This window comes from Schistocerca americana, chromosome 1, assembly GCF_021461395.2.
Source record: "Schistocerca americana isolate TAMUIC-IGC-003095 chromosome 1, iqSchAmer2.1, whole genome shotgun sequence".
Classification (NCBI taxonomy): domain Eukaryota; kingdom Metazoa; phylum Arthropoda; class Insecta; order Orthoptera; family Acrididae; genus Schistocerca; species Schistocerca americana.
In genome coordinates this window covers 1,215,210,164-1,215,232,518 of record NC_060119.1, presented here as the reverse complement: position 1 = coordinate 1,215,232,518, position 22,355 = coordinate 1,215,210,164, and the positions used below count along the sequence as shown (strand labels likewise).

The 22,355-nt window shown below is 42.8% G+C and overlaps 1 protein-coding gene across 1 annotated transcript in view; it reads right to left on the bottom strand.

Annotated features, from left to right (window-relative positions):
- Positions 1-22,355, bottom strand: part of LOC124619895 (angiomotin-like 2a) — a 133,539-nt gene that overhangs the window by 44,593 nt on the left and 66,591 nt on the right. Inside the window, exons 10-11 of the mRNA XM_047146531.1 lie at positions 18,034-18,168; positions 17,654-17,847 (exon numbers count right to left, since the gene is read on the bottom strand). Coding sequence (XP_047002487.1) covers positions 17,654-17,847; positions 18,034-18,168 — 329 coding nt within the window. The remainder of the gene's footprint in view (positions 1-17,653; positions 17,848-18,033; positions 18,169-22,355) is intronic.

Below are 22,355 nucleotides of genomic sequence, written 5' to 3'. Positions count from 1 at the left end.
AGCTGCTGGTGGGGTAGGATAAACATGTGACACGACTGGAATAGAAAGTGCTGAGTGGGTGCATTGGACAGACCTTGCACCTAGGTCTCTCACAGGTAAGTGATCCTTATGGCAAGGAGTTGGGATTGGGAGTGGCATTGGGATAGACTAGGATATTGTGGAGGTTGGATGGGTGATGGTGTACCACTTTAGGAGGGGTGGGAAGGATTTTGGGTAGGACGTCCCACATTTCCAGGGCATGATGATAGATAATCAAAGCCATGACAAAGGATGTGGTTCAGTTGTTCCAGTCCGGGATGGTATTGGTAACAAAGGGGGCATTCCTTTGTACCTGATTCTTGGGGGTGGTGGGAGGACTGGGAGGTATATGGGGATAGGGCAAAAGAAATCTGTTTGCAGACTAGGTTTGGGGATAGTGCTTGTATGTGAAGGCCTTGGTGAGATCTTCAACATACTGGGCTAGGGAGTTCTTGTCACTTCAGGTACGCTGTCCCTAGCTGTCCAGGCAGTATGGAAGGGATATTTTTGGTGTGGAAGGGAATGCAGCTGTTAAAATGTTGGTGGTTGATGGATTTGATGTGGTCAGAGATGTGGATGGACCCATCAGAGAGGAGACAGTCAACATCCAATAATGTGGCATGCTGGGTAGAGGAGAACAAGGTTAAGTGGACAGGAGAGGTGTTGAAGTTAATAAGGAATGAGGATAGGGTGCCTCATCCCTGAGTTCGTACCATGAAGATGATATCAATTAACCTGAACCAGACAAGGGGTTGAGGTTCTGGGAGGCTAGGAGGGTTTCCCCTAGATGGCACATTAACAGGTTGGCATAAAAGGGTGCCATATGGGTGCTCATGGCTGTGCCCCAAATCTGTTTGTATACCTTTCCTTTCAGAGGAGAAGTATAAATGGCAGGGGCCTTCCACCAGGTAGTCACTGTGATTCACAATGCCAGTGGTGGAACTCCTCTGTCTGCAGGTGGGATGGTAAGGCCGGGATCCATTTCAAGGCTATGTAAGGCTGTCCTTTCTTATGCTGAACAGTTGGTGTTCTCGGGAAGGATGGTGAGCCCAAGTTGGGGGTAAAGAATTCGTGGAGGGTGATCAGGGGGTGATTATGTGGGAGGGAGGAAGGATCACAGCTGCATGGCAGTATGGACTGGCAGGGTTAAATGATGGGATTAGGATGGCTTTGATTGGGAGGATTAGTGGCAAAGAAGTGGTTCCATTATAGACATCGGGAGGACAGTAGGTCTTTAAGAAGTACAACATGGTTAAATTTGGGTGTAGAGCTAAAACTTCTGCTGGACTGAAAATTTTAGTAGAAAGGTTAACAACGGAATCGCAGGATTGTTTTGGCGGTGGACTTCGTGGAATGTTGGTTGGGAGAGTTTTAGAGGATGTGTCAAGTTCAGACGGTCATCTAGGCAGGGTCTGGTTGCTATGAGGGGTTGACAAGGAGGAGCATTGTGGGTAGGATATGGGTTAGACGATGGTGCCCCAAGGTAGCAGTAGTATTTAAGGAATAGGATGTGGGACTGGGTTTTACCCAGGGAAAGGAATACTTTTCTGAACTCGTGTGGAAAGATGAAGCACCAGTCCATTGTGCTTTGATTATCTAGTATAATGCTCTGATATGAGGGACATCCTACCCAAGATCCTTCCCACCCCTCCTAAAGTCGTGTTCTGTTGCCCACCCATATGCCACTCCCAATCAGTCCCACCCTCTAGCCACAGGGATCATATCCCTGAAGAAGACCCAGGTGCAGGTGCAGCACGTGGTTTCTATACTGGGGAAGGATGCGGCATTTATCAATCGGAGCCAACATACACCTCTGGTTACACTACAGATTAGTCTGACATAAACAACTAAAAATTCAGGGGGAGAGGGATGGCAGATCACTCTCTACCCATAATTTTACGTACTGTATCTCCTATAATCAGGTACTAAATATCATTAAAATCTTTTAGTGTTTTTATACGTCATCATTACATTTTCTGACACTTTGCAGCAAATCATATGAAAAGACGCGTTTCGGAGAGATCTTTAATACGATGAATGTTAACTTTGCGGCTGCTTAATATTTTTGGTGTTTTCAGTACTAAACATAAGGCGTTTATTGTGGTTTACCTCCAAAGCTCAAAGTTTACGAGTTCGCATGACGATACTGTGATGTTTTGGTGACGTCACTGGTCTTGTGCTCTGATTGGGTGGCATGAGCAATCCGTGCAACTGCCATATTACTTCAAAAGTTTGAGAAGCAAACAGTTCGTATTTATTGTGTATTATGAAAATATGCATTTATGTGAAATAGTGCACTAAAGATCTCTCCAAAATACGTCATTTTTAGTACGGTTTGTTGTGCTAAAATACACAAATGTGTAGCGCAACACATTGTACCAGTACCAAAAGTGATTCGTTTCGGAAAATGTCATCACTGGTTAAGGGGAGTTGGAATGCCGGAAAATGGAAAAAATTCACATTTTCAGTTTTTAACCTTATAACTTAATTTGAAATTTTCTGCTTAAAATGGTGCAAAATTTGTTAAGAAATTCCAATTGGAAGTATTTTTATTTAATTTTTCAAAATTACATGTGCGCCCAGCAAAGTTACCCATCTTGTGATTTGTACACATTTAAATCTTCGCATTTCCGAAAACATTACATATAGAAGGCTGTGGATTTCACTCTTCAGTTGTAGAATCTTTGATCCTTCCATAGGTACCATTGTTTTTACGACTAGCTGTGTTTATTGTTCAGTTTTTGATCTGTGAGTGTTTGTTTTGAGCCTCGAGTTTAGTTTGTCGCTCATTTGGAGTTTGTTATCTGTCTTGTTTTGACTTTCAGTGGTGAGTGCGTAGTTTCTACGATGCCTAGGAGTGCATCATTATTTAAAAAGCGAAAGTTTCGCGGTAATAGATTTACAAATAACGTTTGTTCAAGTGATTCTGCTTCAGCACCTGTTGATGCTGGTGAAAGTTCTGACGTTTGTACAGCTGAGATGTGTGAAGGAGACACGCCCACCAGTGCATCAAAAAAGAAGTTATCAAACTGTGCAAGTGAAATTACAGATGAAGCTTCTAATGAACAATATGTTTTAGTCGACTTTCCTGTTTTTACTGAGTTTATGAAGAAATGTTTGTGTTGTAATCTTTGTGGAGGTTCTTTTGATATGAACATAACAAAATCTATAGGACTTTCCTGCAAAATTGCTATAGTTTGTGCCAGTTGTGAAAATGAGACCTGTTTTTGGAGCTCTAAAACATGCAGTAGCAATTTGTTTGAGAGTAATATCAGGCTAATGTATGCAATGAGAGCAATTGGTAAAGGACATACTGCTGCTCAAACATTTTGTGCCATAATGAATCTTCCACCTCCACCTGCTAAAATTGACAATTACACTGAAGTGATAGGAGATGCTGTTCAGTCTGTAGCAGATTTATCAATGAAAGCTGCTGCCAGTGAAGCAAAATATATAAATGAAGGAAACCCAGATATCCCTGTTGCTTTTGATGGAACCTGGCAGAAAAGGGGTCACACATCCAAAAATGCTGTTGCTACTGTTACTAGTGTGGACAGCGGTAAAGTTTTGGACTATGAAGTGCTCACTAAACATTGTTACCATTGTGCATCTGGTAAGATAGAAGCAGCTCACATATGTAGCAAGAATTATGAAGGTACGAGTGGAGGCATGGAGGCTGCCGCTGCTGTGAAAATGTTTAGCAGATCAGAAAAAGAACGGGGAGTATTTTACACAAAATTCCTTGGAGATGGGGACTCCAAGGCATACAAAAGTGTTACAGAATCCATGCCATATGTCAATAAGACAATAACTAAACTAGAATGTGTCGGTCATGTTCAGAAACGAATGGGCACTCGTCTAAGGAAACTGAAACAGAATCTGAAGGACAAAATTTTGTCAGATGGTAAAACCATTAGAGGTCGCCTGTCAGATAAAATTATAAATGAATTACAACAATACTATGGTATGGCAATAAGAAATAATGCAAATAATTTGCAGGAAATGAGACAAGCTGTATGGGCCACATATTTACATCGATCATCAACTGATGATAATCCTCAACATTTTGCTTGTCCAGATGGTCCTCAGTCATGGTGCAATTATAGAAAATCTCAAGCTACTGGGGATCCTTATCACCATAAAAATTATATTCCATTGGCTGTTATGGAAGTAATTAAACCAATATATAGAGACTTGGGGCATCCTGATCTTCTGCGAAAATGTCTTCATGGTTGTACCCAGAATCAAAACGAGTCGTTCAACAACCTCATTTGGACTCGTGTACCTAAGAATGTATTTGTTGGGATAAAAACATTGAAATGGGGAGTCAGTGATGCTGTTATTTCATTCAATGATGGTCATATGGGTAGGCTAAAGGTCATGGCAAGGCTCGGCATTGCTCCTGGTATCAACACCATCAGAGGTCTTCAGCTTCTGGACAGCGTGCGAGTAAGGAAGGCTCAGTATGCAGCTGAATTTAATACAAAAAAAGCAAGGGCAGCAAGGAGAAGAAAGCTTCTAGGTGAAGAAGAAGAACTAGAAGATGACCCTGATTACTCTGCTGGACACTTTTGATAATAGAATAAAAGGTATTTGTGAATTTTCATAATAAATTACTTTAATCGCATTTTCTGGCATTTGACATTTTTAGTGTTACATGTACCTTTATCTCATAAACCACTCAACCAACAACATTCAAATTTTCAGAAATGCTGCAAAACAGTTCAAAGAGGCCACTGAACTAGAATCATGACAAGAACTGGCTTATTCTCTGAACTAGGGAAGTTTATGTTATACTTTTTCCAATAAAAAATGGCTTAATGGTAAAAAATTCATAAATACTATACCAACAAAAAGAAAACATTGGTTCTAGTTCAGTGGGCTCACAATATATGCTGAAAACCTCTGCCAGAATTTCAAAGTTCTGAAGATAATAGTTCCAAAGAAAAAGGTACACAAAGTTAGCAAATTTAACATTGGCGAGATAGGGCATTCCAACTCCCCTTAAACACGACACTACCCTTTTTTACTCACTTCACTTAATAGACTAAGTAGGACTTAATATAAAGAAATTACTTCTTATCAATTATGAATGCACTTTTGCTTACCTCAATTCATTTGTTTATAGACGAAGTCAGCTCATCTCCCCTTCTGCGCAGCAAAATGGTCTCTGACCATTTCATTGAAATTTGGCCGATTCAATAATTCTTTTGCTAGCGAACACATTGAAAGGTCACAAAGTCTGTCCTCATTCATAGTGTTGCGCATGAATGTTTTCACTCATTTTAATGTAGAGAAGCAGTGTTCTGCCTCGCCGGTCATCATAGGGAAGGTTACTATTATTTTTACACTTTCAGGAAAAGCTTTAGCCAGATTGTTATCGTAAAGAAAGTTCAACAAGGTCAAAGCACCTGACACCTTCATAAAATCTTTTCGGCTGTACAACACGTTCAGCTCATGATGTAGATCTGAAGACTGTAAATTGAACAAATTAACAGCTATTTTAAGCTCTTTTTCCGGAAAAATAGTTTGATGTTTTGCAAACAACGACGGATCAAACAGCTGTGCAATCGATAAATGATCATTGAAACTGAATCGTTCTCTGATCTGAGTTGTGATGAGGTCGCAAACGTTTCGTGCACACACTATTCTTGATTCTGTGAAACGTCCCCGTTTTGCAGTTGGTTCTACCTGTTCCCAGTTATTGTCAGTTTTAAGTGAGGCCCTAATTTGCTGGACAGAATCTGCAAAGTGCAATACATATTCAACAGTTTTCACTGCATCAATATTCCTCTGCTGCAGTTGATTAAAGAGAGTGTTACAATGAGGCATGACTGTATTTAAAAAATTTAACCAGAAGAGGAAATCTTCGTCTTGCAGGAAACCCTTCAGTCCCGTGGCCTTGTTTATTGTCTTGTAATCACTGGCATCATCATCAATAATTCTTTCTAGGCACTCATCAATTTTCTTTTGGTATTTGTACACAGTGGTTATGCTCCGTGATTTAAAATTCCATCTCATGGACTGAGGACAGGTAGGAATACGCTTCTTCACTACTTCGTCAAGAATGGCTGTACGGCTAGAAGACCGGGACAAAAAGGTGGAAATTCCTTCCAAGTTGCTATAGAAGATCCGCACTTGTTTATTGCCCATCACACAACGTTCAACAATTAAATTTAACTGATGGGTGTAACAGTGAATAAAGTGAGCATTCCTGTACATCTCTCTAATTCTAGTTTGAACTCCACTTTTATGGCCACTCATAACAGGAGCACCGTCATAACACTGAGCTATCAGTTTTTCAGGTGTTTCATGTACATTCATTTTCTCTAGCACGCAGCGAACAGTTGCAGTTACATCGACTGCACTGTGACTTTTTGGGCGTACAAAGGAAATAAATCTTTCATTAATTTGTCCCAGTAGCTCATAGCAAATTATTAGGACCAATTGTGACAACTTTGTACAGTCAGTAGTTTCATCAACTTCTATTGCAAGAAAGTTTGCCTTTGACAGTTCCCTCCTGATGAGACTGAGGCATACCTCATAAATTGATTCCAGGAGTTTTGAACTGTCTTCGATAGGCCTAAGAAAACACGGTTTTCTGATTTCTCAATGTGCTGCTTCAAGACTGAGTCCAGTTCTGCCATAAGACTGGCTAATCCTTGAAAAATTCCTGGGTTTTTGGACTCTTCTGTTTCGTCGTGGCCCCTTAAGGCAAGCTCGAATTTGCCGCAAAATTTAATACAGTCTATCAGTTTACCCAGAATATACCGATTTTTTTTATACATTTTCATTATATATTTTTATATTATGGTGGTAAGCACTGTCTAATTGGCACATAATGTCCACTTTCCGTAGCATTGAAAACTCAATGAAACCATTTAAATGTTTTTCGCTGGAATAATGTTTTTTCACCTTTGCGTGAAAATTCTTTAAGTCAGTGATACCAGTTTCAGTCCAGGCACTATCAGCAATATTTGTAAGAAGACAGGTGAAACAGAAAAATGCATTTTTCACTTCACAACCACACAACCACTCAGCTGCATCGTACATTGCTCTATTAAAACTGCGTTTGTATCCTTGCTTAGATTTGCACTGTTTCTGTTCTTGATTGATCGTTAGATCGGGTCTGGGTGCACCAAGTTCTTTCACTTTCATCCTGTGGCCGTGTTCCAAGCTTTTACCTATTAAATTGCACACTAAATTCATATTGCGCTTGTTTCACACTCACTGTATGTCGTAGATATTCACAAGGAAGTAAAACTAACTAAAATATTGCAAAATACACTCCGAAATAGAAACTTGCTAATATCACACGGTATCAACAAAAGCAGTCAGCATCAGCAAGCAAGGAAAATAAAGTAACGGGACAAATTTCGCGGGCTTTGTCCTCTAATCACTTATGAAACTCTCGCTAGATGGCAGTACTGTTATGTTACTGTAGTCTAGTGCACTCTGGTGGGATATTTGCAAACTTACTCTAAATGTGGATAAAATAGCCAATGGCAGAAACAAAACAACTATGTAAAACATTATCAAAACAATAATACTAAACGTCGATTAATGACACATCGAGGCGTAGTAGAGATGTGCAGAGACAGAGATTGGATAGTGAAGTTTCGGCCACTCTACATTCCTTTATTACATATAACGGAACGTGAAAAACGTGTGGTGGTTGGTACGACACCCTTAGGCTGCAAGCTCTGAGCCTTCGGATCGCCCATAAAGAGCAGTACTATGTAGAAGCCATGCCCCCAAACCGCTACTACATTCAGCTTACGGACTTTCCAACGCGCAGCCTAAACACTACTAACTGTTCGAAAAACACCTATCGATACAAACCGTTCCAAAAATGTTGACTATCGTTATTTTAATTGGAATGGGAAATATGCGAAATTCGTCCTGATAATTTAAATTATGTAATACGTTCTTGCGAAATTTACTTTAACATATATTTTGGGGTAGCTCCGCCTCAGAGCCTTTAATTACGAGCCACGCCTGCCCAGGTGCGAGACCTGCCCAATCCAACCACCCAGCACTTCCTATTTGCATCCTTTCACAGGCATGGCATCACATCACACCACATCACATCACATGCCAAACAGCCTATGAAAGCAGCCACGTCATACACCAGCTCTGCTACAACCATTGCATAGCTTTTTATATTGGTATCACTACCAAGCAGCTGTCTACCAGGATTAATGGCCATTGCCAAACTGTGGCGTAGAGCAAAGTAGATCACCATGTGACCAACATGCAGTGGAACATAACATGCTTGGTTTCAATGACTGCTTCACAACTTTGATCCTTCCCTTCACCCCTAGCTTTCCTGAACTTGTGACGAAGCAAGCTAAGATAATTTTAATTCCCCTCTTGTTTTGCAATCTGCATCCATAAATTTTTTTTCTTAGTTTTAACTAATTATTATCAACATACATAAATATAACCTGGATTTTCATAAAAGAGAAAGATTGGTCCTCAGTTTTAAAGTAAATAACACAAGATCTAATTTTGTGCTTAGTTTTATGTATGTAATTGATTTTCTAATTTATTTGGACTATTCCTAGTAAAATCAGTAATTGTTTCATAACGTAAATTCTATTGTTGACATATAAACAAATATAAATTCTGTACTAATTATAAACATTTGTAAGACGAAATACTAGTAATCTTAAAGTATCTATTTGGCGCTATTCGAAAACATGTTAGCAAAACCAGCCCTGAATTAATTCCCAGGTAATTAACAGTTTTGGCAACTATATATGTTAATTTCATCATTTAAACAAATAATTCAGCTTAACCCTTGTAGCAGGAGAAACTGTTAAAAGGAACAAATCTTTCAACATATTCAGTTAATTTAATGCGATAAGTTTTAATTGTAATTTCTGTAAATTTAACTTTGAACAAAGTGTCGTTTCAGCACCTTTTCTTGTGATGATATATAAGGGCTCGATTTTTGGTCATGAGACAGTCAGTCCACAGCCGAGTTTCAGACAACTAACCTGTGCTAGTTAGAACAACAATGCTTCAATTTAACTGTGAAATAAGTGTTAAACAATTAGTCCGTGTGTAAAAACAGTGACAGAGCCTGCTCCATACGTACTTGATTATTCTTCAAGAGCTGTGGACTTTGTGGCTATGTTTTTGTTTTTTTTTTTTTTTTTTGTGGTTTTAGGGCGCACAACTTCAATGGTCATTAGCGCCCTGACTACTCTAAGAATGCACCGCGAGGCACAAGCTGACCACAACAACTAAAAGGGAAAACACGATAAAAGACAGACTGACAGGCATAGGATTAAAAAACAGCATCATCAAATGTCCTTAGCGAGGTGTGTCAAATTGATAAAACGAAGAACACGAGCAGCTGCTCGTGGGTCATCCGCTAAAATGGCATCGAAAGTATTTGGCAGGTTAAGATCGAGGCGCAGTGTGTTAAGATCTGGACAGGACATTAAAATGTGTCTAACCGTCAGCAAGTGCCCACATGGGCAGAACGGCGCCGGCGCAGCCGTCAGCAGATGGCGATGGCTGAACCGGCAGTGTCCAATTCTTAACCGGGCTAAAACGACCTCCTCCCGCCGAGAAGGGCGTGAGGAGGACGTCCAAGCCACGGGAAGAGGTTTTAAGGCCCGAAGCTTGTTGTCGGTAAGTGCAGCCCAATCGGCATGCCACAGAGATAAGATGCGCCGACAAATCACCCTGCTAAAATCGGACGAAGGGACGCAACAAGAAGCTGTTCGAGGCTGGAGGACCGCAGCCTTGGCCGCGGCATCTGCAGCTTCCTTCCCAGGGATACCGACATGGCCCGGAACCCACATAAAGCTAACTGGAGAACCGACGTCCACCAGCTGCTGAAGAGAGCGTTGGATCCGGTGTACGAAAGGGTGAACCGGGTACGGATCACTGAGGCTCTGGATGGCGCTCAGGGAATCTGAGCAGATGACATAAGCAGAATGTCGGTGGCGGCAGATGTAAAGAACAGCCTGGTAGAGGGCAAAGAGCTCAGCTGTGAAGACCGAACAATGGCCATGGAGACGGTATTTGAAACTTTGTGCCCCGACAATAAAGGAACACCCGACCCCGTCATTGGTCTTAGAGCCATCTGTATAAATGAAAGTCATGTCGATGAACTTCGAACGAAGTTCCAAAAAACGGGAGTGGTAGACTGAACCGGGGGTGACCTCTTTTGGCAGCGAGCTGAGGTCAAGGTGAACGCGGACCTGAGCCTGGAGCCAAGGTGGCGTGCGGCTCTCGCCCACTCGAAAGGTTGCAGGGAGGGAAAAAGTAAGGTGTTGAAGGAGGCGACGAAAGCGAACGCCAGGGGGTAGCAGGGCAGAGACATACAACCCGTATTGACGGTCAAGAGAGTCGTCAAAAAAGGAACGATAATACGGATGGTCGGGCATTGACAGTAGCCGACAGGCATACCGACAAAGCAGTATATCGCGCCGGTAGGTGAGTGGCAATTCGCCAGCGTCAGCATGAAGACTCTCTACGGGACTGGTATAAAATGCTCCGATCGCAAGTCGTAAACCCCGATGTTGTATGGAGTTGAGGCGGCGTAAGATGGATGGCCGTGCAGAGGAGTATACGAAGCTCCCATAATCCAGCTTGGAGCGGACGATCGACCGATATAGACGAAGTAGGACGGTTCGATCCGCTCCCCACGACAGACCACTGAGAACACGGAGGACATTTAAAGAACGGGTACAACGGGCGGCCAAATATGACACATGTGGAGACCAGCTAAGTTTCCTGTCAAATGTAAGGCCTAAAAATTTGGTTGTCTCCACGATTGGGAGAGCAACGGGACCGAGTCTTAAGGACGGTGGGAGAAACTCTTTGTATCGCCAGAAGTTAATACAGACCGTCTTCTCGGCAGAAAAACGGAAGCCATTGGCGACACTCCAGGAGTAAAGACGGTCAAGAGAACGCTGAAGACAGCGCTCCAGGACACGTGTACATTGCGCGCTGCAATAGATGGTAAAATCGTCCACGAAAAGGGAGCCTGATACATCAGCTGGGAGGCAATCCATTATTGGATTGATCGCGATGGCGAAGAGAGCGACGCTCAAAACTGAGCCCTGTGGCACCCCATTCTCCTGGCGAAAGGTGTCGGACAGGACAGAACCCACACGTACCCTGAACTGTCGATCCATTAAAAAGGAATGAATAAAAAGAGGGAGGCGACCGCGAAGGCCCCATGTATGCATGGTGCGGAGGATGCCCGCCTTCCAACAGGTGTCGTAAGCCTTCTCCAAATCAAAGAAGACAGCCGCGGTCGGGCGCTTCCGCAAGAAGTTATTCATAATGAAGGTCGACAAGGTAACCAGATGGTCAACAGCAGAGCGGCGCCTACGAAATCCACATTGTACATTGGTAAGTAGGCGTCGAGACTCGAGCAGCCAAACCAATCGCGAGTTAACCATTCGCTCCATCACTTTACAGACACAGCTGGTAAGCGAGATAGGTCGATAACTGGAAGGCAAGTGCTTGTCCTTCCCCGGCTTAGGAATCGGGACAACAATGGACTCGCGCCAGCATGCGGGAACATGTCCCTCAATCCAGATGCGATTGTATGTACGAAGAAGAAAACCTTTACCCGCAGGAGAAAGGTTCTTCAGCATCTGAATATGAATAGAATCTGGCCCTGGAGCAGAGGACCGTGATCGGCCAAGTGCGTTTTCGAGTTCCCGCATGGTGAATGGGGCATTATAACTTTCACAATTCGAGGAGCGGAAGTTAGGTGGCCTAGCCTCCTCTGCCTGTTTGCGGGGGAGGAAGGCAGGGTGGTAATGAGCGGAGCTCGAAACCTCTGCGAAAAAGCGGCCGAAGGCATTGGAGACAGCCTCAGGGGCCACAAGGACGTCGTTCGCGACCTTCAAGCCAGAAACTGGTGAGTGGACCTTAGTGCCAGATAGCCGGCGCAGACTACCCCAGACAACAGAAGAAGGAGTAAAACTGTTGAAGGTGCTTGTGAAAGCAGCCCAGCTGGCTTTCTTGCTTTCTTTGATAATACGACGACACTGAGCACGTAATCGTTTATAATTGATACAATTCGCCACTGTAGGGTGGCGTTTAAAAGTGCGTAAAGCACGTCGACGAGCACGTAAAGCGTCTCTACATGCTGCGGTCCACCAGGGGACCGGTACGCGACGTGGAGAAGAAGGAGAGTGAGGGATGGAATATTCAGCAGCAGCGAGAATGACTTCCGTGAGGTGTGCGACCTGACGATCGCAGCTTGTAAAGGTTTGATCCTGAAAGGTCGCCCTGGAAGAGAAGAGCCCCCAGTCTGCCTTGGAGATGGTCCAATTAGAGAAGCACGGAGAGGGGGTATGCTGCAGGAGATGGATAACACACGGGAAGTGGTCGCTCGAATATGTATCAGAAAGTGCATACCACTCAAACCGGCGTGCAAGTTGGGGAGTGCATATAGAGAGGTCTAAATGGGAATAGGTGTGAGATGTGTCCGAAAGAAAAGTAGGGGCGCCAGTATTGAGGCAGACAAGATCGAGCTGGTTGAAAAGGTCTGCTAACAAGGAGCCCCTCGGGCAGGATGCTGGAGAGCCCCAAAGGGGATGGTGGGCATTGAAGTCTCCAGTTAACAAAAATGGTGCAGGTAGCTGAGCAATAAGTTGCATCACGTCTGCCCTGGTAACGGCAGATGACGATGCAGTGTAAACGGTACAAAAGGAAAACGTAAAAGTGGGGAGAGTAATGCGGATGGCAACTGCCTGCAGGCCGGTGTGCAACGTGATGGGATCGTAGTAAATATCATCCCGGACCAGCAACATAACCCCTCCATGAGCTGGGATACCTACCACAGGGGGTAGGTCAAAACGCACAGAGGTGTAGTGTGCCAAGGCAATTTGATCGCATGGGCGTAGCTTCGTTTCCTGGAGGGCTACGACAAGCGGACGGTGCAAGCGGAGCAGCAACTTCAAGTCCTCTCGGTTGGAGCGAATGCTGCGAATATTCCAGTGAATAAGTGCCATCGTAAGAAAAGAAAGATGAGAGAAGTGGTCACCTCGAAGGCCGCTTAGGGCCTGGCTTCGAGCGAGCACTGCCGCCGCTATCAGTAGGCGGAAAGTCATCGTCCATTGGGTCTATAGGGTCATCGGCCATCTCGGGAGGATGGCCGGGAGGGGGAGCTTCCTCCGCCAGTGAACGGCCAGATGTACGGCGACCAGCGGTGCGGCCAGGCGAAACGGATGACGGCCTGGGGCGGCAGCCGCTGGGTGGCGCAAGAGAAGAAATGCGCCGTGGCGGGGAAGGAGAACTGTGCTTCCTATGCGCCTTTTTGGAAGGACGTGTAGTGGAAGTACCGGTCGAAGGCTGGGAGGTCGAGCTACGGAGGAAGTCTGCACGGGATGGTTCCTTCTTGAAGGCCCGTGCATCTGACTTCGGTGTCTTCGTCTTAGCAGAAGCTGAAGAAGGTGCTCGTGTCTGTGGGGTGATGGGAGGAAGAGGAGACGTCGACCGCGCGATCTTAGCACTGGCCGAACGGACGACCGTGGTGCTGAAGGTCAGATCGCATGTCTGGGTTGCTACCTCCCGGGTAGTCCGAGGAGAGGCGAGGACAGTACTGTATTTCCCCGCTGGGAGCAGCGTGGGCTTCCTACTAGCCAATAGCTTGCGAGCAGCCGAGGTGGACACTTTCTCTTTGACCCGAATTTCCTGGATACAGCGTTCTTCCTTATAGACAGGACAGTCGCGGGAGGATGCGGCATGGTCACCCTGACAGTTCACACAACGAGGAGACGGAGGTGGACAGTCACCCTCATGGGCATCCCTGCCACAGGTGACACATTTAGCCGCATTGGAACAAGACTGTCGAGTGTGATTGAAACGCTGACACTGGTAGCAGCGCGTAGGTGTCGGGATATAGGGGCGAACAGAAATAACCTCGTAGCCCGCCTTGATGCGCGATGGCAGCTTAACACTATCGAAGGTCAAGAAAATTGTCCGGGTCGGTACAAGGTCATTGTTGACCTTTTTCATGAGCCTATGGACAGCCGTCACGCCCTGCTCAGCGAGGAATGATTGAAGCTCCTCGTCAGTCAATCCGTCGAGGGAGCCAGTATAGACCACACCACGAGACGAATTCAAAGTTCGGTGGGCCTCCACCCGGACAGGGAACGTGTACAGGAGGGTGGCCCGAAGCAGTTTTTGTGCCTGAAAGGCATTCTCAGTTTCTAGTAATAAGGTGCCGTTACGCAACCTGGTACAGGATTTGACAGATCCGGCTATGGCATCTACGCCCTTCTGAATAACGAAAGGGTTGACAGAGGAAAAATCCTTTCCGTCCTCAGTTCGAGAAACTATGAGGAACTGTGGGGCAGGCGGTAGTACTTTTGTCACTGTTGGCTGGTCACGTTTCCGTTTTTGGGTCGAAGTCGAAAGAGATGGAGTAGAATCCATTGCGGAGGAATCCCCCATGATTGCCAGCGTATCCGATGGCGCGCTCCTTCCTTGTGGGGACCCTCTCAGAGGGCACTCCCGCCTTAGGTGAATGTTTACACCTCAGGTCACACCTCCCGAGAAACAGACGGAGGGACCAATCGGCATGGTCAGAAGGTATCAGCTCAGGCAATCACCCCTCCCCGGGCCTGGCCTTTACCAGGGGGTACGCGCGTGCCTTACATGTCTACCCAGGGCGGGGACTTACGCGTTACCCCGTCACCGGCTACGCGTGCGAACGCGTGGGTCGGCCTTCAGGCACGCACAGGGAGGAAGGAAGAAGAGGAAAAAGAAGAGAGAGAGGGAGAAAGAGGACGAGAAAAAGGCAATGAGAAGGCAAGGAGAAAAAGGCAATGAGAAGGCAAGGAGAAAAAGGCAATGAGAAGGCAAGGAGAAAAAGGCAATGAGAAGGCAAGGAGAAGGCAAGGGAAAGAGTAAGGAAGACAGTGAGGTGGAGAAGAGCAAAGAAAGGAACCAACAAAAGGAAGGAAGAAACGAGAAGTGAAAAAACCAAAAGGACCACGATGATAGGTCGTGGAACCGTCCGTCTCCGGACGCAGGCGCGAACTACCCCCGTGAGGGGGATGGACTCCTTTTAGTCGCCTCTTACGACAGGCAGGAATACCGCGGGCCTATTCTAATCCCCGGACCCGCAGGGGGGTTTGTGGCTATGTTTTTACTGCTCGTAGATGTTCAACAGTGAACTATTGTAGCAGTATGTGGAGTTTCGTATGCAAACTATTAATGAGGCTTAAGGAAAGTTTAAACACTAGTGCACTGGCCTTACACATATAACTGTGTATTATTGGGGGGTTGTGAACCGTGAAATTAAAGTACTATGAAACACAACTGAGCACCTGTCGGCTACATAAATTGCAGTAGCCAGTGTCGAAATCCACAACCCATTTTTTCAGCCAGTGTAGTAATGCAGTACATCTACACCGAGGTCAATAATCAACAAACGAAGAAATAAAAGCAGGACGACCCTATAGTGTCCCTTTCCATATATTTGACATGAACAATATAAATAACGACAAAAGAACTATACATGCATAATGTTGTGTGAACTTTAATGCCTAACTGTGATACGGACAAAGTGACGAAATAACTTGAAAGACAATTTATCGATTCTGATAACAGAAAAGAGACATTATTCTCCATTATTCTCTGCGATATAAGATCATATGAGTAAACTAAAGAACTGAACACTATAATCTTTGTTATATTATAAAAGAACTGGAAGATAATGAACTTACTCTTCTTCTGATGTTTTCTTGTGTCTTAGCTATTGTTTGAGTGCAGAAGGTACGATTGTATTGTGATAGCTTTTGTCTTGCTCTCGTTTAATTACTAAAACATAACTGATGTGTAAAAGAGTTACGAAGATATAATAAGCTAATCTGGAGTGCAGGGTAATCATTTAAGGAACCCACGCCACATTTGTTATAACACAAGAGTTTGTGTAGCATTTTTTGCAGCTGCTGCAGAGCTAGTGCGATCATCTTTGACCGAGAAAGTTGGTCGCCATGACGCGGCGCATTTAAACTTTTTATTTCCACAGGAAATACAACGAAGCCGGAGCAGAAGAACTTATTTAAAAATACTATCAAAATTAATTAGCATCAAATCACAAGATTTATTTGATTATAAAGTGACTATTTTACGTAATACAATTTATTATAGGTCAGGTGCCTCTTTGCATAAATTTTATTATGCTAACACATCTGATATTATTTGTAGGGAGCCTGGCACTCGTTTTCAATCAGAATTTACAGTTTAATTTGGCAACCTGCAAATATAATACTGCTTATTTGTAATTGTTTCTTACGAGGTTTTATGGAAGATAGCTTTACGAAATTTAACTTCACGAACTTAATAGAACCCTCATATAACTTATAGCAGAAAGAGACATTACAAAACGTCACGGACTGCACAGATGGGAGTTTTCCTTACAATACAATATCCACTCCTGGGATTATCCTGCACTCAACCTAATGTAACCTACTGTACTCACACCCTCCACCCAACAGTTTCCACCCCCTCCATCCCATCATCTGCTCTCTATTCATGCCCCCTCACCCTCACTCTTCTCCATTCTCTGCCAAGGCACCCACCAATCTTTCACCTTCCATGCTCTACTACTTTTCCACCTCCCTCCCCCCACCTCTCTGCCCTACAGCCATCTGATATTGCACTGGACAGCACTACCATGCCACCATCCAGCCTTAGCATGCTCCACCAGACAGTGGTCTTGTCTCCTGCACCCATACTCTGCTATTCTTCCCTCCTCCCTGCCACAACCCAAATTGCTGCTTTCGTTCAATGTGAAAGCTGTACTTTGGTCGGTGCTGCTAGTGGTCATATGCGCACGTGGTGTTCTTGCTTGTGTGAATGAGTGTGTGTGTTTTCTTTTCTGAAAAAGACTTTGGCTGAAAGCTAAATGTTTAACAGTCTCTTCGTTGTGCCTGTCTGCAACTCATGTGTCACATGTCTTCTTTACAGTGAGTAGTAATCTATCCTTTTGCTAATATTGTTGATATTCCAAGCAGTATTTTCCACTATTTGACAAATTAACTATAGATACATAACTGCTCAGAAGAAGGCAGTAATCAAGCTTATTGCTTGTAAAAACATAATATTATAGCAGTAACAAAATTACCTCTATTTTTAAAATGTGAGGCACCTCTTAGGTTTTGGTAATGATGAAATTATGAACTCACTGTTTACGATAGCCATCTGACTTCATGCCTGTTAAAAAAGTATGACTTATTCCACACACATATCCCGTAAATTTTGTAATCTAAGAGTTCATACTGTGTGTGTGTGTGTGTGTGTGTGTGTGTGTGTGTGTGTGTGTGTGTGTGAGTGAGTGAGTGAGAGAGAGAGAGAGAGAGAGAGAGAGCATGCACACACTAGCATTTGTTTCCTCTACATGCTGTGCAGTTGTCTTTGTTCTTACCATCATAACTCAGATATTTGTTTCACTGATGTAACTCAGTATTTGAACTGGTTATCATTTATACACATACTTTCATAACCCAAACACAAATTTCACAGAAATGCAGGTTCCATAAAACAAAGTGATAGAACAGCTACAATAGAGGCAGAGTAATTATGAAAATGCAACTACTTTATTGTATTTCTACTGGTTTTACTAAGGGAAGAAACTTCTTACCGAGTTCCTCTCTGGAAACTGAAGTTCCCAAAACACCAAGATCAGAATTGCCATGTAGACTGGGATGAGGGGTGTGATGAGGTGAACATACCAGCATGCTCGGAAAACTAGACACATCTTTATCATATGTGTGTTTCTGTAGCACCCTGATCATCGCATCACGTTCTGCAAGCTTTGATTCTAGGTCCTTTAACCTATGCAGGGTAAAATTATAAATAAGTAAAATGGTACACTATCTGAAAGTGGATTAATTATTAATTCAAAAAATACATGCTATAATATGAATTTAGCATTATTTAATGTAATAGTAATTGTCAAAATACTGCAATTGGAATATGAAATGCCTCAACCATAGGAAAATAAAGCATTTAAAATTGTACCTGGACTCTAGATCAGCTACTTTTTTCTGAGCTGCATGGACTTCATCCATGTGACGTATCTTTTCAGATCTTGCTTCAGCAATCAATTTTTCAGTTTCCTGGCTTGTTTTCTCAAGGGCAGCTATTTTTGCATCCCTTTAAGAAAATCGTACATTTAATTACATTTAAGTCAATTCTAGATCGTGACTAAAATTTTCAGTTTGGTTTAGGCAAATGCAACAGCTCACTTCTTTCCGTTTTTCTATTTCTTATGAACTACAATAAATAGGTCTTAAACTAAAGACTGACTAGTTGCGATTCCAAAAACTAATCCCAAGATTACATTGCACAACTATCACAGATTTAAACAAAATTAATGTCTAGTGGAGAAGTAAAATCTTAATACAAGTGACAATCGATATTGAGTGTGTATGTGGGTATTTGTTGTCTAATTCTGACGAAGGTGTTACTGACCGAAAGCTACATTTGTGACAGTCTTTTTGTAGTGCCTATCTGCGACTCAGTATCTCCGCTATATGGTGAGTAGCAACTTCCCTTTTCACAATATTGTTACATTCCATTCTGGATTTTCCATTGTTTGACAAGGTATATTTACTAGATTTGAAAGCAAAATTTTATCTTCCAAACTGATGAGAAAATCTATTAAGTCAAGAATTTAAAAAAAAATTATGTACCGCTCAGTCAATGGATCAAAGTCACCTATCCAGTCACTGATATGGACACCAAGGTAGTGGATCACAAAGAGAAGAGTGAAATAGTGAATTCTGTTATTTCAGTGGAGAAGCTCAAATATGAAGGAAGTTTATTATTTAACATCCCATTGATGGAGCCGGCATTATAATCTCGCTCTTGGGATGGGATATTGCCCCTGCAAGCAAATTTTTATATACTCTTTTGAATAGAGATATTTTTCATTCTTTTTGGAGGATTTGGGAGTTAGGTATTTAGTTTCACTATGACAAACCTGTGTTCCCTAATCCTCATATCCATTTTGATGCTTGCTATTAGCTCAGGATTATTTGTTGCTAAGAGATCAAGTGTGTTATCACAGAAAAACGTTCAAGAAAATTGAGGCACATAAAAATAAGTCACCCAGGAATGAAATAAAAAGGAAGTGCAGGAAAGAAAAGATGAAACGGCTGCACAAAAAAATGGGAAGAAATCAAAAGAGAAAGGTTGTCAAGGACTGATTCAGCATATGGAAAAATCAAAATAACCTTCGGGGAAATTATATCAAGGGTTTCAAAATTAAGCATGCAAACTAATTCCACTGTGAAGTGCAGGGGACTGAGAACATAGGCAGAATAAGTGCACTGAAAACTTCTACGAGGGAGAGAACTTGTTAGACAACATGACTGCAGAAGAAATGGGAGTCGATGTGGACAATTTACGGGATCCATTGTTAGAGCCATAGTTTAATATAGTTTTGGAAGACTTGCAACCAAATAAGGCAGACGCAATAAACAAAATTCCTCCTGAATTTGTGAAATAATTGAGGGAAGTGGCAACCAAGCGATTATTCAAGTTGGCGTGTAAAATCCACAACTTTGGAGACATACCATCAAACTTTTGGGAAAATATCATCCATATGATCTCTAAGATAGCAAGGGCATATAAAAGCAGGCTATCACACAGTCAGCTTTAATGACTCCCACATGTATGTTGCTGAAAAGGATAAAACACATTAGAAAAGAAAGAAAATTTAGGATCTGTCAGACAATGATCAGTTTGTCTTTATGTAAGGGCACCAGTGAGGCAGTTCTGCTGTTGTGAATGATTCTGAAAGCAAGCCTGAAGAAAAATCAAGACATGTTCATAGTATTTTTCAATCTGAAAAAGCACTGAACAATATAAAATGGTGCAAGATGTTCACAATTCTGAGAAAAATGTAATAACAACAATGGATTTTCCTAGATGGAATAATACATAAGATAAGGAAAGGCAACCTCTCACCTATATCTGACTGATGTGTGGCTCAGAAAAACACATAACAGAAAATAATATTCACACTAGCTTTCAAAGTTCTTCCTCTTTCTCTAGCAAAAGTAAACACACAATCATGCACACAACTGCCAGAATATGCACACTCTTGGCCGCGGCAAGACTGCCTCAGTCAGTGGCTGCGGAAAGACTGCCTCAGTCTAGGCTCAGCCATAGGTGTGTTCAAAGAGAAGTCTGCTAGTATCAAGCATCAATCTTAACACAACAAATTTCTGAGCATGTATGTTTGTATCACAGTACCATTTTGCAGTGAGTTATGAACTGTAGGAAAATCAGAAAAGAACAGAATAAAGCATTTAAGATGTGGTGCTAGAAAAGGAAGTTGAAAATTGGGTGGACTGATAAGTTTAGGAATAAAGAGGTTCCCCACAGTACCAACAAAGAGAGAAACATATGGAAAACACTGGCCAAAAGAAGAGACAAGGTGACAGGACATGTGTTAAGACCACCAGGGAATAAATTACATAGTAGTAGAGGGATCTGTAGGGAACTGCACAGGAAGACTTACATCGGAATCCATCCAACAAAGTGGATTTAAAGAAGACAAAGTGTACTCATAATAAAATGTTTTTAATTAAAAACTGAACAATTAATTTTTTCTTATAACAAATATTTGCAATTTGAATAAAGGCATATTGCTGTGGTACATATCCGACTGCAGGTATGAAATCGCTTAAAAAAAAAAAAAAAAAAAAAAAAAAAAAGAATTCTAGCATCAAGATTATTATTGGCAGGTTGAGTTGTACAAGGGGTGCAAGTTGGTAAGACACACTCAAAACCTTCATTTCAAAATCGAGAACTGTAGATTTTTCTAAGATAATTACATAATAAACAACAATTTGTTATTACAGACAGTGACGAATGTGCCATCTCTTGCTTAGTACACCAAAATGATTAGCACAAATTAGCTTGTATCTGATAACTCTTTATCAGTCCAACTACATTACATCATGGATGCAATGTTACAGTCTGTGCCGAAAGATTGAAAGCTTAGTTTCCAAACCACACAAAAAGCACACTTACTCAGTCTTCATTTACAGGGAACTGTTGTTGATACTGAATGTTTAACCGCTTGTCAGTAGCCTCTTCCCAAAAATTTGGAATTTTCAATTTGTTTGTGTCACTACTTACACCATTAGGATCTACGCCTGAAGAACAGAAACTGCAATTTGCCTCACACATCCTCTACTGTAACCAAATTGGTGCACGAAACAGTCTGTGGCTAAAGAGCTCAGAACCAGCACAGCTTGGGCTCTTTGTCCACATTTAATTTCCCATCTATTGCTAAAATTCTTCAGTTTCACTCCAGTCTTCTCCGTTTCTGAAAGATGGCACATACGAGGGCAAATCATACAGTCTTTGTCCCTATTTTTTATTGGCCAAAGTAAAGTACATATAGGTAATGACAAATATACATCCTATTCTGTGTACCTTATGCTATTTTCCAAATAGTCCCCACACCAGTTAACCCATCTGTCACATCGCAGAACTAAATTCGAGATGCCCCTGTGGAGGAATTCGTCCAGCTCAGTACAGAACCACCGTCTGACTGCTTTCTTTGTTTCATTACTTGTGAACCGCTGCACTCCCATACAATACGCCAAGCTACTGATAAATGGCCGTGATGTGCACTCATTGATCTGCTTTCACCATTGCATCCACACGGGACATGCTGTCATCAGTCAGTGACGAACGCAGCCTCCCCGACCACTCACTGTCATGCAAGACTTCACGGCCTTTGTCAAACTCACACCACCACCACCACCACCACCACCACCACCACCACCACCACCATCACCACCACTTTTCCTCCAAAAGCCTTAGCCCCACAGAAATACCAGTCCTTTCCAAAGGCCTCACCTTTTGCCCCACTCCCAAATTCAATCATGCACGACTTGTTAAATATTTTTTCTCCTACTGCATGACCCTACAGTGAAAACACATTTTTGCCACCAGCCTTACCAATCAGACTCAACCCAAGATCAATGTTGAACCCTGCCTGACTCATTTCACTCGTCCATCCAACCGTGATCCATCCCTACTACCCCAAATCACTTCCTGTTAACTTTCCAGAATTTCTTAACAACCATATTGCCTCACGATCATTCCGCAAATCCCTCAACATGCAAACTAACCTTACAGCCACAGAAAGAACTGCAGTCCACCTAAAAACTGATTCCGACCTTTTATATCTACATCTACAGTAAAACCCCGCTTTTACGTTTCCAGAATTAATGGTTTCCCATCCTTTATGACATTTTTTATTGTTCCCGTCAAATTTCCTATGTCCACAATGTTAATCCACACCTGATTTTGTGTCA